General features: G+C 42.7%; 1 protein-coding gene across 2 annotated transcripts in view; it reads left to right on the top strand.

Moving 5' to 3' along the window:
• The window catches only part of WLS (Wnt ligand secretion mediator), a 107,030-nt gene that overhangs the window by 86,145 nt on the left and 6,937 nt on the right, over positions 1-13,948 (top strand). For both annotated transcript variants that reach the window (XM_007460113.1, XM_007460112.1), the window contains one exon: positions 2,922-3,075. In XM_007460113.1, the coding sequence (XP_007460175.1) occupies positions 2,922-3,075 (154 nt within the window). The remainder of the gene's footprint in view (positions 1-2,921; positions 3,076-13,948) is intronic.

Genomic DNA, 13,948 nt, shown 5'->3' with positions numbered 1-13,948 from the left:
CAGGAAGTAATGCATTTAGAGATTACAAATCAAATAGTATGGGTAATTCTGCAACTCCATTTTAAACAAGTGCAGATGTCCCAAAGCAAGCATGGGATGGGGGCTTGAATCTACTGTTTCCTCAGCCAGTCCTGGTTCCAGTGCATCCCTCATAGTATAAGCATCTCATTTCAGTGTTTCTACTGTAAAACTGTATTTTGCATATATATCTAGTTTGTTATATACCAAACATTACTACATCTGGGGTACATAGTTCATATAATTACAGATTTGAATATAAAAACCTGTGTATGTATATGTGCGTGTATATATATATATATATACACACACACACACTGTATAAATATTGTGCTCAATTAAGTGAATTTCAAAGGAAATTTGACCTAATAGTTGCCTCTTAGTCTCTCTAACTAAGAGACTCATCCTATTTAAGATAATATTCCTACTCTTGTGTTGTATAATGGTTAGGAACACCCACCTTTTTTGGTGGGTCAGGACCACAACTTTCTGGCTGAGCAATCTTGGGCAAGATACTCTGTGTCACAGTTTACCACCAGTTGAGTGGAGATATTACCTGCCTACCTCACAGAATTGTTATGAAGACTAAATGATATCTTCCATGTACAGTTCTTAGTATAGTGCCTGACACATCATTAGCACTGAATAAACGTTAACTATCATCATCCTTGTTATTATTTCTAAAAGTCTTAGCTTTGTTAATATCTACGTTGACGATTTGTTTTAAGTGATAATAAAGGAATATAGTAGAGAGCACTATTTAAATGATTTGACCTATTGACTACTCATTAGGTCATTGACTACTCCTTTTACTTGTAAGTGTAATTATTTATGGTTTACTATGGACTACAATATTTTCTTCTTACTTCTTAGATATTTCCTAAAAGTGACTCTTTCTGTACACCCTTTCTACCTCCCTGTATTTGTGCTGGCATTCTTGCACTCATCCCTGTGCTTTTGCCCGTATTGATTCAACAAATATCTGTGTGTAGAGCACCATTGTGTACCAGGCATGCAGGGGAGTGTTTCCTTAGATGGATCAGTTATGCCAGTCCCAGCAAGAATCAATTTCAGCAAAGTTGTCAGTACTGAGTATTCCCAGCTTATATTATGGGAAGTAGGCTCTCCTGCAGGCCCTTCCCCTAGCTGAGGGGCCCACTGCCTTAACAGAGTAGAAGAAAATAAGAACTGCCTTACTCCACATTACCTTTAGCTCTCCCAGCCTCATTTCCCCTCCTTGATCACATAAAGAAGAGTTCCCTTTGTTATGATAGCAGGTACATGGATTTCCAAAAACTATCTTAAGGCTGCTTCTCCCCTTCCATTATGTGCATTAAAAATCATCTTAAGTATGCTCTAAGTATTGTAATTTTTATAAAGTTAGGATATTCTGTACTTGAAAGTAAGAAGAGTGACATTTGGAGATGTTTCTAAGAAGCAGTCCTAAATAGCTTGAATGCTGGTACATTTTTCTAAAATCATTGATGGTTATGAAATCCTTCTTTGCCAAAAAAACTTTCCTGAGCGTGTCATATAAAGTGAATTATTTCCCAAAGTAAATAAGAGTTGGTGGTGGTGGTTTGTTTATGAATCACAAAAATGAAAAATTGTGTATTAACAAGGCCAAACTAAAACTGGCAAGTCTATAATCCATTAACCTGGTTAACTGACACTCTAGGTATTTCAGAAGGAAATACCTGTCCTTGTACCTTTATTCTGCCTGGGGCCCCTTGTGGGTCATGGGTTATACAGAGGGTCCCAAATGAATATAGACCCACTGCCTCATAAACAGGAGGTGAAATCAACCTGCTTGTTTAAGTCATTAACATTTAGAGGTAGCTTGCCATCTTACACTTTAGCTCCTAGAAGGAGGGACTCCTAGATATGGTTTATATAACCCAGCCTCATCACAAGAACATCAGTCCAATACTTTCTTTTCCTCCCATTTAAGATTTCCTGTAGCACGCAGAAGTGGTCAAATCATTTCATTGATCTCAGAGCTGGCACAAATTATTAGCTCCTCTGCTCAACAGTTTTCTTGACAGTTCTTAGTGCAATCCATATGTCATCAGCCCTTAAAACAATTACCAAGTCATTAACATAGACAAAACCAGCCTCAAAACATTCTTGCCAAATTGTAAAGCATATGAAAGCTTCGTAATTACCTTCATGAGTGACTTTCATAGGGTGACATTATAAAATAAGATTTTTTGAGTGTTTGCTGTGTGCCAGGAAATTTCTAGGAATATTTTTACTTAATTCTCCTTAGTAACCCTGCAAGTTTTTGTTTTGCACTTCAGAAAACTGAAGTTTCGAGTCTTAATCTTACTTCTCTTACATTAAACAGAAAGTGAGTGGTAGAGCCTGGACTTGAATCCAGGTCTCTGATTTCAAGCCTGTGTCCTTCTGCTTCTCCATGTGGCCCCACTCAGGAAAACTACTCACTCCGAGGACCCATTTGTTTATTTAACCAACCCTGTTGTCTATCAGGTGCTGAAGATATGGCAGAAAACAAACCAGAACTGGTCTCTACCTGCAGGGAGTTTACATCCAGCTGGGAAGACAGGTGGCAGAGGAGGAACTATAATTGTAGATAAGCGTTAAGACTCAAATGCTGTTTCATTAAATTAGGGATAATTATGTGCTGCTGTTTTAGGAAGAGACGCTACCCAGGTGATGCTGATGTGCAGCCAAGATGAGAACCACTGACTTTGTGCCTGACACATAGTAAACCCTCAATTAACCTTAAATTCATACTAGTATGATTCAGATTAAAAGATGGAATCTTACATGGCCCTTCACTTTCACATATATGGAAGAGACTTGGTGTTTGTGTTAGTTGGTTCCTATGTTGGAGTTGTTTCTTCTTGGTTCCAATTGAATGTCACTCCTTTATCCTGTAGGTGACTGAAGGCCATTGGAAGTGGGGCGGCGTCACGGTCCAAGTGAACAGTGCCTTTTTTACAGGCATCTATGGCATGTGGAACCTGTATGTCTTTGCTTTGATGTTCTTGTATGCACCATCCCATAAGAACTATGGGGACGACCAGTCCAATGGTGAGTTCCAGCCTCTTTGGCACAGCTTTAATCAGGATAAGTAGGCTTCTGTCTCTATAAGACTTAGATAGCAAAGGCTCTGGGTTCCCCAGTCGAATGTTCCCTCTAAGTGTGAATGAACACCTCCAGGGACTCTGGGGCCATAAGACAAAATGCCAGCATAGGGCAGATATTTCTATTAAGTCCTCACTTAAAAAAAATCTTTAAAATACATTGGGAATATTGCCTTCTAGTCTACAATATCTCCCAGTCTTAGTACAAAAATTAAATTTACTTTCCTCAATTTTTTGAACAAAATTGACTGTTGGAAAGTGTGCTACATTTATTCTTCTAGTTTGAGAACCACAATCTGAGATATCGGGTGGATGGGGACTGAGCCCTGAGTGGAAGTGGAGCTAGCTTCGTTTTTCCCCTGCTCATTTTCCTGCAAGCCTTTTGACACATCCAAACCAGCAGCTATTCTCCTGTCCCCATAGCCTTCCTCCCCTTAAGTGCTAGTATGTGCTGTCTTTGGTGCTGCTGCAAGGAGCCTTGGAGAACTTAGTCAGTCCAGTCATTTTATAGATGAGAAAACTGAGACCCAGAGAAGGGAGAGGCTTGCCTGGGGTTTCTCTACCAGCCATGGCAGAGGGAAATGAACATGACTGCCTGGGCCAGTGCTGTTAACATGGAAGAGGTGACCTGGTAAACAACACATCTGAGAGCTCCTTTTTCTTTGCATGCTTAGGCCTACATTGTCTGGCTCCACCCTTATTCTTTCTTCCCTTTTTCATGCCTGCTTTACCCTGGCCATGTGCCTCCTATTCCCCAAACAAAAGATGCTTTTTGTCAAATCAGAGCCAGTGCCCTTCACTCTGCCATGAAGCAGAGATCAGGGCTTTAAGGTCTGCATGTCTGCGTGGCACCAAGGGTTGGCCTTGCTCATAGGAAGTGCTCAGCAAGTGTCTGCTGAGTCGATGGATTCATATCCCCCCTCCATCTGGGCCTGATAAAACCCTACTCGTCTTTTGGGTCCATTCAAAATGTTTTCTCCTCCTTCAAACCCATTCCTGATCACCCCAGTTGGAGTCTGGCAAATTACATTCAGTAGAATATTGTTGCCATGGGTTTAGTAGTCAAATGAGTTTGAGAATCATTGGGTTTTTATTCAGCATTAATATGATTTTACTGCAAGGTATCTTAATGCCTTTAGCACATTAATTTGTACTATGTCTTCTAAAATGGGTGGGGGTAACAGCACTTCCAAATTATTATTTTTTTTAAGTATTTATTTGGCTGCGCTGGGTCTTAATTGCGGCACACGGATCTGTAGTTGTGGTATACGGGATCTTTAGTTGTGGCATGTGGGATCTAGTTCCCTGACCAGGGATCAAACCCGGGCCCCCTGCATTGGGAGCACAGAGTCTTAACCACTGGACCACCAGGGTAGTCCCACTTCCAAATTATTAAATCATTTGGCCCTGGAACCCTTTTTCCAGGCATGGTATCTTTTGGAACTAGTGTTCTGAAAAGCAGGCCTGGGGGAACATGACTACGCTTTTCACATGACCCTCACCGTGTAGGTGTAGTAGATGAGTTTGCCTGTGCCTTCTCCCTCCTGCTGGAACACTTAACTCCTTAAGGGCCAGGATTGGTTCTTAAGGGTGCTTTGAAAATGTTGAGTGCATTAATGCTTTAGAAATAAGAGTTCTAGATTAGCTTTCTTATTTCACAGATGGGCCAGTGATCTTGAGATAAGTCATCTTGAGATGACATGAGGGATGGAGCAGGGAGAGGAGGGCATCTGTGCTGAGGGTCAAGGGTTGTGGAATTGTCTCAGCCACCTTCTGTCCCCAGTATTACACCTGCCTCTTCTGTACAAAAGCATCCTAGACACCAGGCCTCTCTTTCTTTCTACTCCATGACTTCCTGTCACACTGTCAAGTCCATCTCTGGCCATGGGTCCTGGGCAAGAATAAACACCTTTGGCTCACCTACCCACCTGCCCAACTCTTGGTTTGATTGACTTCCCTTCTACAAAGCTTGTGAGCCAGGTAGCCTTCAGCTTCCTTTCCACTGCTAGCACTCTGTGTTTTACTATATGCATGGTAATGGGAGCATGTAGTCTCTTAGTGGCCCTCCATAATGCCAAAGGAAGGGATTCTGGGCTTGTGAACAAGAATCTTGATTTCATTTCATGGCCATCCTCTTGGACTTTGACAGAAACCATATGGACTTGTCCTTGACTTGAGAGTATTAAGCAGGAACCTAGTAGGTGGAGTTCCTGCCTTCCAGGGAAATACTACCTAAAGCAATGGCTGGACTTCCTGGGATGTTGGAATAATAATCCTAGTGGGTAACAGTTATTGAGTACTGACTGCGTGCTACAGCACTTTGTGGACATAAACTATTCTGGTGTTTTTGCTGTGTGACTGGTGGCGAACTGCTTCCCTCTCTGTGCATCACTTCTCTCACCTGTACGTGAGCTCTTAAAATCTTTTGGGACCATAAAATTCTATGGTTCTCTTCATTCCCGTTAGCAAGGAAGGGGCAGAAGAGCACCTCCTTTCATAAAGTGGTAGCCCAGAGGGTGATTCCGTCACACGTAAGGGATTTCTAAACACGGGTGAGAATTTGCCCAAGCCCAGCACTTTCAGGCACATGGGAGGCCAGAGCTGTGGCCAGGCCTACAGAGGCAGGATGACTGCCTGCCACCCTGTGGGGTCAGATGCTTGAGCCGCGAGCCAAGTGTTAGGCAGCTCCCATGAGGACTTCTTACTCAGCACAGCAGCCACCCTCCTAGGCTTCGAACCTTGCCATTGAGAATAGAACTCGATTTGTTCCCCAACAGATTTGTTGTTGTTTTTGAAGTCTACACAACACACAGATCTGTAATTTCACAGAAAGCTCAAAGGCTATTCTCAACAGGAGGTCATATCCACTGAATCCCTTGCAAAGAGGTGTTTTGAAATGTCCATGGCTGTACTGGATTGTCGTTTATGACTGGGACGTGCCACTGGCATTTAGTGGCCAGATTCTAGGGATACTAAATGTCCTACAAGGAGCAAAATAGTCCCTTATAGTAAAGAGTTATCCTGCCCAAAATGCCAATAGGGCCCTTATTGAAAAACATTCAAGCAATCTAGCAGGCAGACTCTTTTGGGACCCTGTCCTGATCATAAACACAATTTTTAGTCACACGATTTAGCAGCCCTGCAGTGGTGACATGACCCACTGTGACTTTGCAGAAGCCCGTAAGCCCCTAGCAGCTTGTTGTGCCCTTAGCTTACCTGGCTGGTGCTGTGCCCTGTGCATTTGGAAAGGGCTCTTCCAAGTTGGGTTCTCCGATCATTTTCCTTGTCTGCTCTCTTCCCTTTTCATCTCTTCATCCGCCGCCAGATCACACAATGTATTGTAGGAATTATGGAGCGTTTGTCAAAATTTTGAAGCTCCTTGGAAAAAACTAATTTGGAATATTACATGGAAACCTAGAAAATGAACTCTCAGAGGGATACACTGTATTTTTTTAAATATATATTTATTGGAGTATAACTGCTTCACAATACTGCGCTAGCTTCTGTCGCACAACAAAGTGAATCAGCCATGTGCATACATACATCCCCATATCCCCTCTGTCTTGAGCCTCCCTCCCTATCCCACCCCTCTAGGTCATCACAAAGCACTGAGCTGCTCTCCCTGTGCTATGCTGCTGCTTCCCACTAGCTATCTATTTTACATTTGGTAGTGTATATATGTCCATGCTACTCTCACTTCACCAAGGCTTCCCCCTCCCCTCCATGTCCTCAAGTCCATTCTCTATGTCTACGTCTTTGTTACCGCCCTGCCACTAGGTTCATCAGTACCATTTTGTTGTTGTTGTTGTTGTTGTTGTTGTTGTTGTTGTTTTGCGGTACGCGGGCCTCTCACCGCTGTGGCCTCTCCCGCTGCGGAGCACAGGCTCCGGATGCGCAGGCCCAGCGGCCATGGCTCACGGGCCCAGCTGCTCCGCGGCATGTGGGATCCTCCCGGACTGGGGCATGAACCCGTGTCCCCTGCATCGGCAGGCGGACTCTCAACCACTGCGCCACCAGGGAAGCCCTAATTTCATTCTTTTACATGTAGCTGTCCAGTTTTCCCAGCACCACTTATTGAAGAGGCTGCCTTTTCTCCATTGTATGTTCTTGCCTCCCTTGTCGTAAATTAGGTGGCCATATGTGTGTGGGTTTATCTCTAGGCTTCTATCCTGTACCATTGATCTATATTTTTGTTTCTATGCCAGTACCATACTATCTTGATTACTGTAGCTTTGTAGTATAGTTTGAAGTCAAGGAGCCTGATTCCTCCAGCTCCGTTTTTCTTTCTCAAGATTGCTTTGGCTATTCGGGGTCTTTTGTGTTTCAATACAAACTGTGAATTTTTTCTAATTCTCTGAAGAATGCCATTGGTAATTTGATAGGGATTGCATTGACTCTGTAGCTTGCTTTGGGTAGTGTAGTCATTTTGACAATATTGATTCTTCCAGTCCAAGAACATGGTGTATTTCTCCATCTGTTTATGTCATCTTTGATTTCTTTCATCAGTGTTTTATAGTTTTCTGAGTACAAGTCTTTCGCCTCCTTAGGCAGGTTTATTCCTAGGTATTTTATTCTTTTTGTTGCGATGGTAAATGGGATTGTTTCCTTAATTTCTCTTTCTGATTTTTTTGTTGTTAGTGTAGAGGAACACCAGAGATTTCTGTGCATTTATTTTGTATCCTGCAACCTTACCAAATTCATTGATTAGTTCTAGTAGTTTTCTGGTGGCATCTTTAGGATTTTCTATGTATAGTATCATGTCATCTGCAAATAGTGACAGTTTTATTTCTTCTTTTCCCATTTGTATTCCTTTTATTTCTTTATCTTCTCTGACTGCTGTGGCTAGGTCTTCCAAAACTATGTTGAATAAGAGTGGTGAGAGTGGACATCCTTGTCTTGTTCCAGATCTTAACAGAAATGCTTTCAGTTTTTCACCACTGAGTATGATGTTTGCTGTGGGTTTGTAATATGTGGCCTTTATTATGTTGAGGTAGGTTCCCTCTGTGCCCATTTTCTGGAGGGGTTTTATCATAAAGGGGTGTTGAATTTTGTCACAAGCTTTTTCTGCATCTATTGAGATGATCATATGGTTTTTTTTTTGTTTTTTTGTTTTTTTGTTTTTTATTTTGCTGTATGCGGGCCTCTCACTGTCGTGGCCTCTCCCATCATGGAGCACTAGCTCCGGACGCACAGCCCCAGCAGTCCTGGCTCAAGGGCCCAGCCGCTCCGCGGCACGTGGGATCCTCCCGGACCAGGGCATGAACCTGCGTCCCCTGCATCGGCAGGCAGACTCCCAACCACTGCGCCACCAGGGAAGCCCGATCATATGGTTTTTATTCTTCAATTTGTTAATATGGTGTATCACATTGATTGATTCGCATATTTTGAAGAATCCTTCATCCCTGGGATAAATCCCACTTGATCATGGTGTATGACCCTTTTAATGTGTTGTTGGCTTCTGTTTGCTAGTATTTTGTTCAGGTTTTTTGCGTCTATGTTCATCAGTGATACTGGTCTATAATTTTCTTTTTTGCAATATCTTTTTCTGGTTTTGGTATCAGGGTGATGGTAGCTTTGTAGAATGAATTTGGGAGTGTTCCTTCCCCTGCAATTTTTTGGAAGGGTTTGAGAAGAATCAGTTTTAGCTCTTCTCTAAATGTTTGATAGAATTCGCCTGTGAAGCCATCTGGTCCTGGACTTTTGTTTGTTGGAAGAGTTTTAATTACAGTTTCAATTTAATTACTTGTGATAGGTCTGTTTATATTTTCTAATTCTTCCTGGTTCAGTCTTGTAAAATTGTACCTTTCCAAGAATTTTTCCATTTCTTCGTGGTTGTCCATTTTATTGGCATATAGTTTGTAGTAGTGTCTTATAATCCTTTGTATTTCTGTGGTGTCAGTTGTGATTTCTCCTTTTTCATTACTAATTTTATTGATTTGCGTCTTCTCCCCTTTTTTCTTGATGAGTCTGGCTAATGGTTTATCAATTTTGTTTATCTTCTCAAAGAACCATCTTTTAGTTTTATTGATGTTTATTGATGTTTATTAGTTTATTGATGTATTTTTGTTCCTCTTTCTCTAATTCCTTTAGGTCTAGGGTTAGATTGTTTATTTGAGATTTTTCTTGTTTCTTGAGGTGAGATTGAATTGCTATAAACTTCCCTCTTAGAACTGCTTTTGTGTTCCATAGGTTTTGGGTCATCATGTTTTTGTTGTCATTTGTTTCTGTGTATTTTTTTATTTCTTCTTTGATTTCCTCAGTGATCTCTTGGTTATTTAGTAGCTCACTGTTTAGCCTCCATGTATTTGTGGTTTTTACAGTATTTTTCCTGTAATTGATTTCCAGTCTCATTGCATTGTGGTCAGAAAAGATGCTTGATGATTTCAATTTTTTTAAATTTACCGAGGCTTGATTTGTGACCCAAGAGGTGATCTATCCTGGAGAATGTTCTGTGTCTACTTGAGAAGTGTATTCTGCAACTTTAGGGTGGAATGTTCTATAAATATCCATTAAATCTATCTGGTCTATTGTGTCATCTAAAGCTTGTGTTTCCTTATTTATTTTCTGTTTGGATGATCTGTCCATTGGTTTAAGTGGGGTGTTAAAGTCCCCTACTATTATTGTGTTACTGTCGATTTCTCCTTTCATTGTTGTTAGCATTGGCTTTATGTCTTGGTGGGTTTATGCACCCTATGTTAGGTGCCTAAACATTTATAATTGTTATATCTTCATCTTGGATTGATCCCTTGATCATTACATAGTGTCCTTCCTTATCTCTTGCAACAGTCTTTATTTTAACGTCTATTTTATCTGATAGGCATATTGCTACTCCAGCTTTCTTGTGATTTCCATTTGCATGGAATATCTTTTTCCATTCCTTCACTTCCAGTCTGTATGTGTCCGTAGGTCTGAAGTGGGTCTCTTGTAGACAGGCGTATATATGGGTCTTGTTTTTGTATCCATTTAGCCAGTCTGTGTCTTTTGGTTGGGGCATTCAATCCATTTATGTTCAAGGTTATTATCGATATGTATGTTCCTATTACCATTTTCTTAATTGTTTTGGGTTTGTTTTTGTGGGTCTTTTTCTTCTCTTGTGTTTCCTGCCTAGAGAAGTTTCTTTAGCATTTGTTGTAAAGCTGGTTTGGTGGTGCTGAATTCTCTTAGCTTTGGCTTGTCTGAAAAGCTTTTGATTTCTCCGTTGAATCTGAATGAGATCCTTGCTGGGTAGAGTAATCTTGGTTGTAGGTTTTCCTCTTTCAGCACTTAAAGTATATCCTGCCACTCCCTATGGCCTGCAGAGTTTCTGCTGAAAAGTCAGCTGATAACCTTATGGGATTTCCTTTGTTTGTTATTTTTTGTTTTTCCCTTTTAATATTTTTTCTTTGAATTTAATTTTTGTTAGTTTGATAAATATGTGGTTTGATGTGTTTCTTTTGTGGTTTATCCTGGCTGGGACCCTGTGCTTCTTGGACTTGCGTGACTATTTCCTTTCCCATGTTAGGGAAGTTCTCCACTATAATCTCTTCAAATATTTCCTCAGACCCGTTCTTTTTCTCTTCTTCTGGGACCCCTATAATTTGAGTGTTGGTGCATTTAGTGTTGTCCCAGCGGTGTCTGAGATTGTCTTCAATTCTTTTCATTCTTATTTCTTTATTCTGCTCCTCGGCAGGTACTTCCACCCTTCTGTCTTCCAGCTCACTTATTCGTTCCTGTTCCTCAGTTATATTCTGTTACTGATTCCTTCTAGTGTATTTTTCATTTCAGTTATTGTGTTGTTCATCTGTGTTTGTTTGTTCTTTACTTCTTCTACAGCTTTCTTAAACATTTCTTGTATTTTCTCAGTCTGTGCCTCCATTCTATTTCTGAGATTCTGGATCATCTTTACTGTCATTACTCTGAATCCCTTTTCAGGGAGATTGCCTATTTCTTCTTCATTTATTTGGTCTTATAGGTTTTTACCTTGCTTCTTCATCTGTGACATATTTTTTTGCTGTCTCATTTTTTTTTTGAGTGGGATTGTGTTCCTGTCTTACTGGTTGTTTGGCCTGAGGCTTCCAACACTGGAGTTTGTAGGCTGTTGGGTAGAGCTGGGTCTTGGTGCTGAGATGAGGACCTCTGGGAGACCCCACTCCAATGAATGTCCCCTGGAGTCTGAGGTTCTCTGTTAGTCCAGTGGTTTGGACTCGGAGCTCCCACCGCAGGATCTTTGGCCAGACCCCCGGCTCGTGAACCAAGATCCCACAAGCCGCCGGGAGCAGCCAAACAAAAAGGGGGGGAGAACAATAACAAAGTCAAAAATAAAATTATACTAAGAAATTAACAGATATGTTAGAAAGAATGTAAAAATAAAAATAGAGATGAAACAACAGCTGGAAGGCAAAACAGAACCACAGTAATAAAAAAGAGGAGGAGAAAAGAAGAAAAGGTGGAAAAGGCCTTGGCTATATAGGGCAGGGCCTAAGCAGGGGTGGGGTTTGGGCAGCGGGCCGGCCCTATGCTTAGGACCCACAGGACTGGAAAAGGCCCTGGGGGTGTTGGGGGTGGGGCTTAGGCTCAGTGGAACAGAAGGGGCCCAGGTGTGCCTCCCGCCTCTGGTCTCAGAGCACTGGGGACCCCACCTGGGAGCTCAGTAGGTTTCCCGGGCTCAAGTGGGTGGGGCCAACTCCCTCTGCTCCCGTCCCGCTCCTCGGGTCCCGGAGGCCCCCTCCTGCGCACCTCTCCTGATCTCCTTCCCGCCCCCCTCCTATGCCCCCAGGGCCCACACGGCCTGCAGTGGGCCTCTGAGGGCATAGGTCCTGGCCCGAGAATCAGGCGGTCTTCTCTGGATGATTGGGTAGGTGATGCGCTGGGCGTGCTCCCCCTGATCCAAGCCTCCAAGGGTGAACCCCTTCCCCCTCTCAGCCACCCCTCAAGGGCATCGGTCCTGTCTGGCCTCCACTTCTCCTACCTCCTCAGTCCCCCCCACGTCCTACCAGTTCGCTTGGGGGCTCCTCCTGTCACCTTGGGCTTCGAGGTACCCCACCAGCATCCTGCCGGTGCCCAAGTTGTGGGGAGATGCAAACTCCTCATCTTCCCACACTGCCCTACAGTGTATTTTTAAATTCTCCGACTCTCTGGATGGCATTCCTCCTCCTTCCTCAGCCTTCCCATGCTCCTTTTCCTTTCTTGTGGAAAGTTTTTATTTTTAAATGGCTTGGACTCCCTCCCCACTCTAGCTTTTAAGGTCCAGAGCCAAGAATTTGGATCTCTTGCTATGGAGAATGAATCCTAGGTATGTGGCTCTTCTTGCCTTCGTGAGATGGATCCTGAGTGGAGCTCTGGAGAAAGCTCATTTCCAGGAACTTGGCAAGCAGTTTCTGATGCAGCAGAGGCCAGAGGGGCTAAGGAAAGAGAAAGAACCATTGAGAAGCGTTGTTTTGTTTGGGAGATGCTGAGAAATGTGTGTGTGTGTGTGTGTGTGTGTGTGTGTGTGTGTGTGTGTGTGTAGGGGGAGTGAATAGGAAGGAAATGAAAGCAGAGAGCACAGACTTTTGCTTCTCCCTTTTGGTCAAGGAATGGACAGAGAGAAACAAAACGGGCAGCAGGTTTGAGAGAGGGTCAGTTTCCAGAGAACATTTTCTCTCACGTAATTCTGTTTATTGTGTGGCTCGGAAAATGAGCCTTAAAAATGAACCGGTGAGTGCCTCAGTGCTTCACACTGTGCTGAGTTTGAGAGGATGAGTGACAAAGACACATGCTTATTCTCACAGAGCTAGCAGTCTGATCTAGGAGACAAGACTTCCTCCTCCACCTCCTGAAACATGGGACGTGGCAGGACAACTCCAGCCAGGGTGCCCAAGCGAGAATGTTTTCATGTTGTCAGCGGCTGATTGGTGCCGCAGGGGTGTTGTACTCCAGGTTCCTAACTGTCGGTGGATCCACCATAGCTGCAGTGTTGGTATAAACACATTCAAATCAGTCTATATATATATGGTCGTAAAATTAATTTACGTCCATGTTTACTAAACGATTATCCTTAGTTCTGTAAACCATAGAGATCCCAATTCTCAGATTCTTATATCAGAAGAAGAGAAATGTTTTTGAATGCTTGTAATCTGTATTTTGATTGAGGATCATACAGTGGATTTTGAAAGGCTTTATTTAGACTATGTGTGTACTTAATATACGTTAATTAATAAAACTGAATAGTTTTTAATGTGTTAAAAATATAATAATGAGGGCTTCCCTGGTGGCGCAGTGGTTGAGAGTCCGCCTGCCGATGCAGGGGACGCGGGTTCGTGCCCCGGTCCGGGAGGATCCCGCGTGCCGCGGAGCGGCTGGGCCTGTGAGCCATGGCCGCTGAGCCTGCGCGTCCGGAGCCTGTGCTCCGCAACGGGAGAGGCCACAGCAGTGAGAGGCCCGTGTACCGCAAAAAAAAAAAAATATATATATATATATATAAAATGAGACTATCAATGTATACGTATGTATCTGTTTACATATAATCATCTTATGTGTATATATGTGTATACATATATATAGATATACATATACTTTTTTTTCTTTAATTTAGCAAAGATACTTTAGACCTTCTCTTTCAAGGACCATTCACATTTTCTGCCGTGCTCCTGATGCCTTTTCATTAAAGCTTTTCCTTTTACCTGTTTCCATAAGCAATCTGCGAATCATTCTGGATGTCTTCCCAGGCAGAAACAAACTGCAACACAGGCTGATGTTAACCCTCAGCCCGGAGCAAAGGCTTCATCTCTCAGGGGTACACCATTGATGCTCTGCACACAGGACACACTGTCCAGATCCCCTTGTGTCACCATTCATGTAGG

The sequence above is a fragment of the Lipotes vexillifer genome, unplaced genomic scaffold, assembly GCF_000442215.2.
Source record: "Lipotes vexillifer unplaced genomic scaffold, Lipotes_vexillifer_v1.1 scaffold134, whole genome shotgun sequence".
Lineage (NCBI taxonomy): Eukaryota > Metazoa > Chordata > Mammalia > Artiodactyla > Lipotidae > Lipotes > Lipotes vexillifer.
The sequence above is the reverse complement of the archived record's forward strand: the minus strand, read 5'-3'. Positions and strand labels throughout refer to the sequence as shown.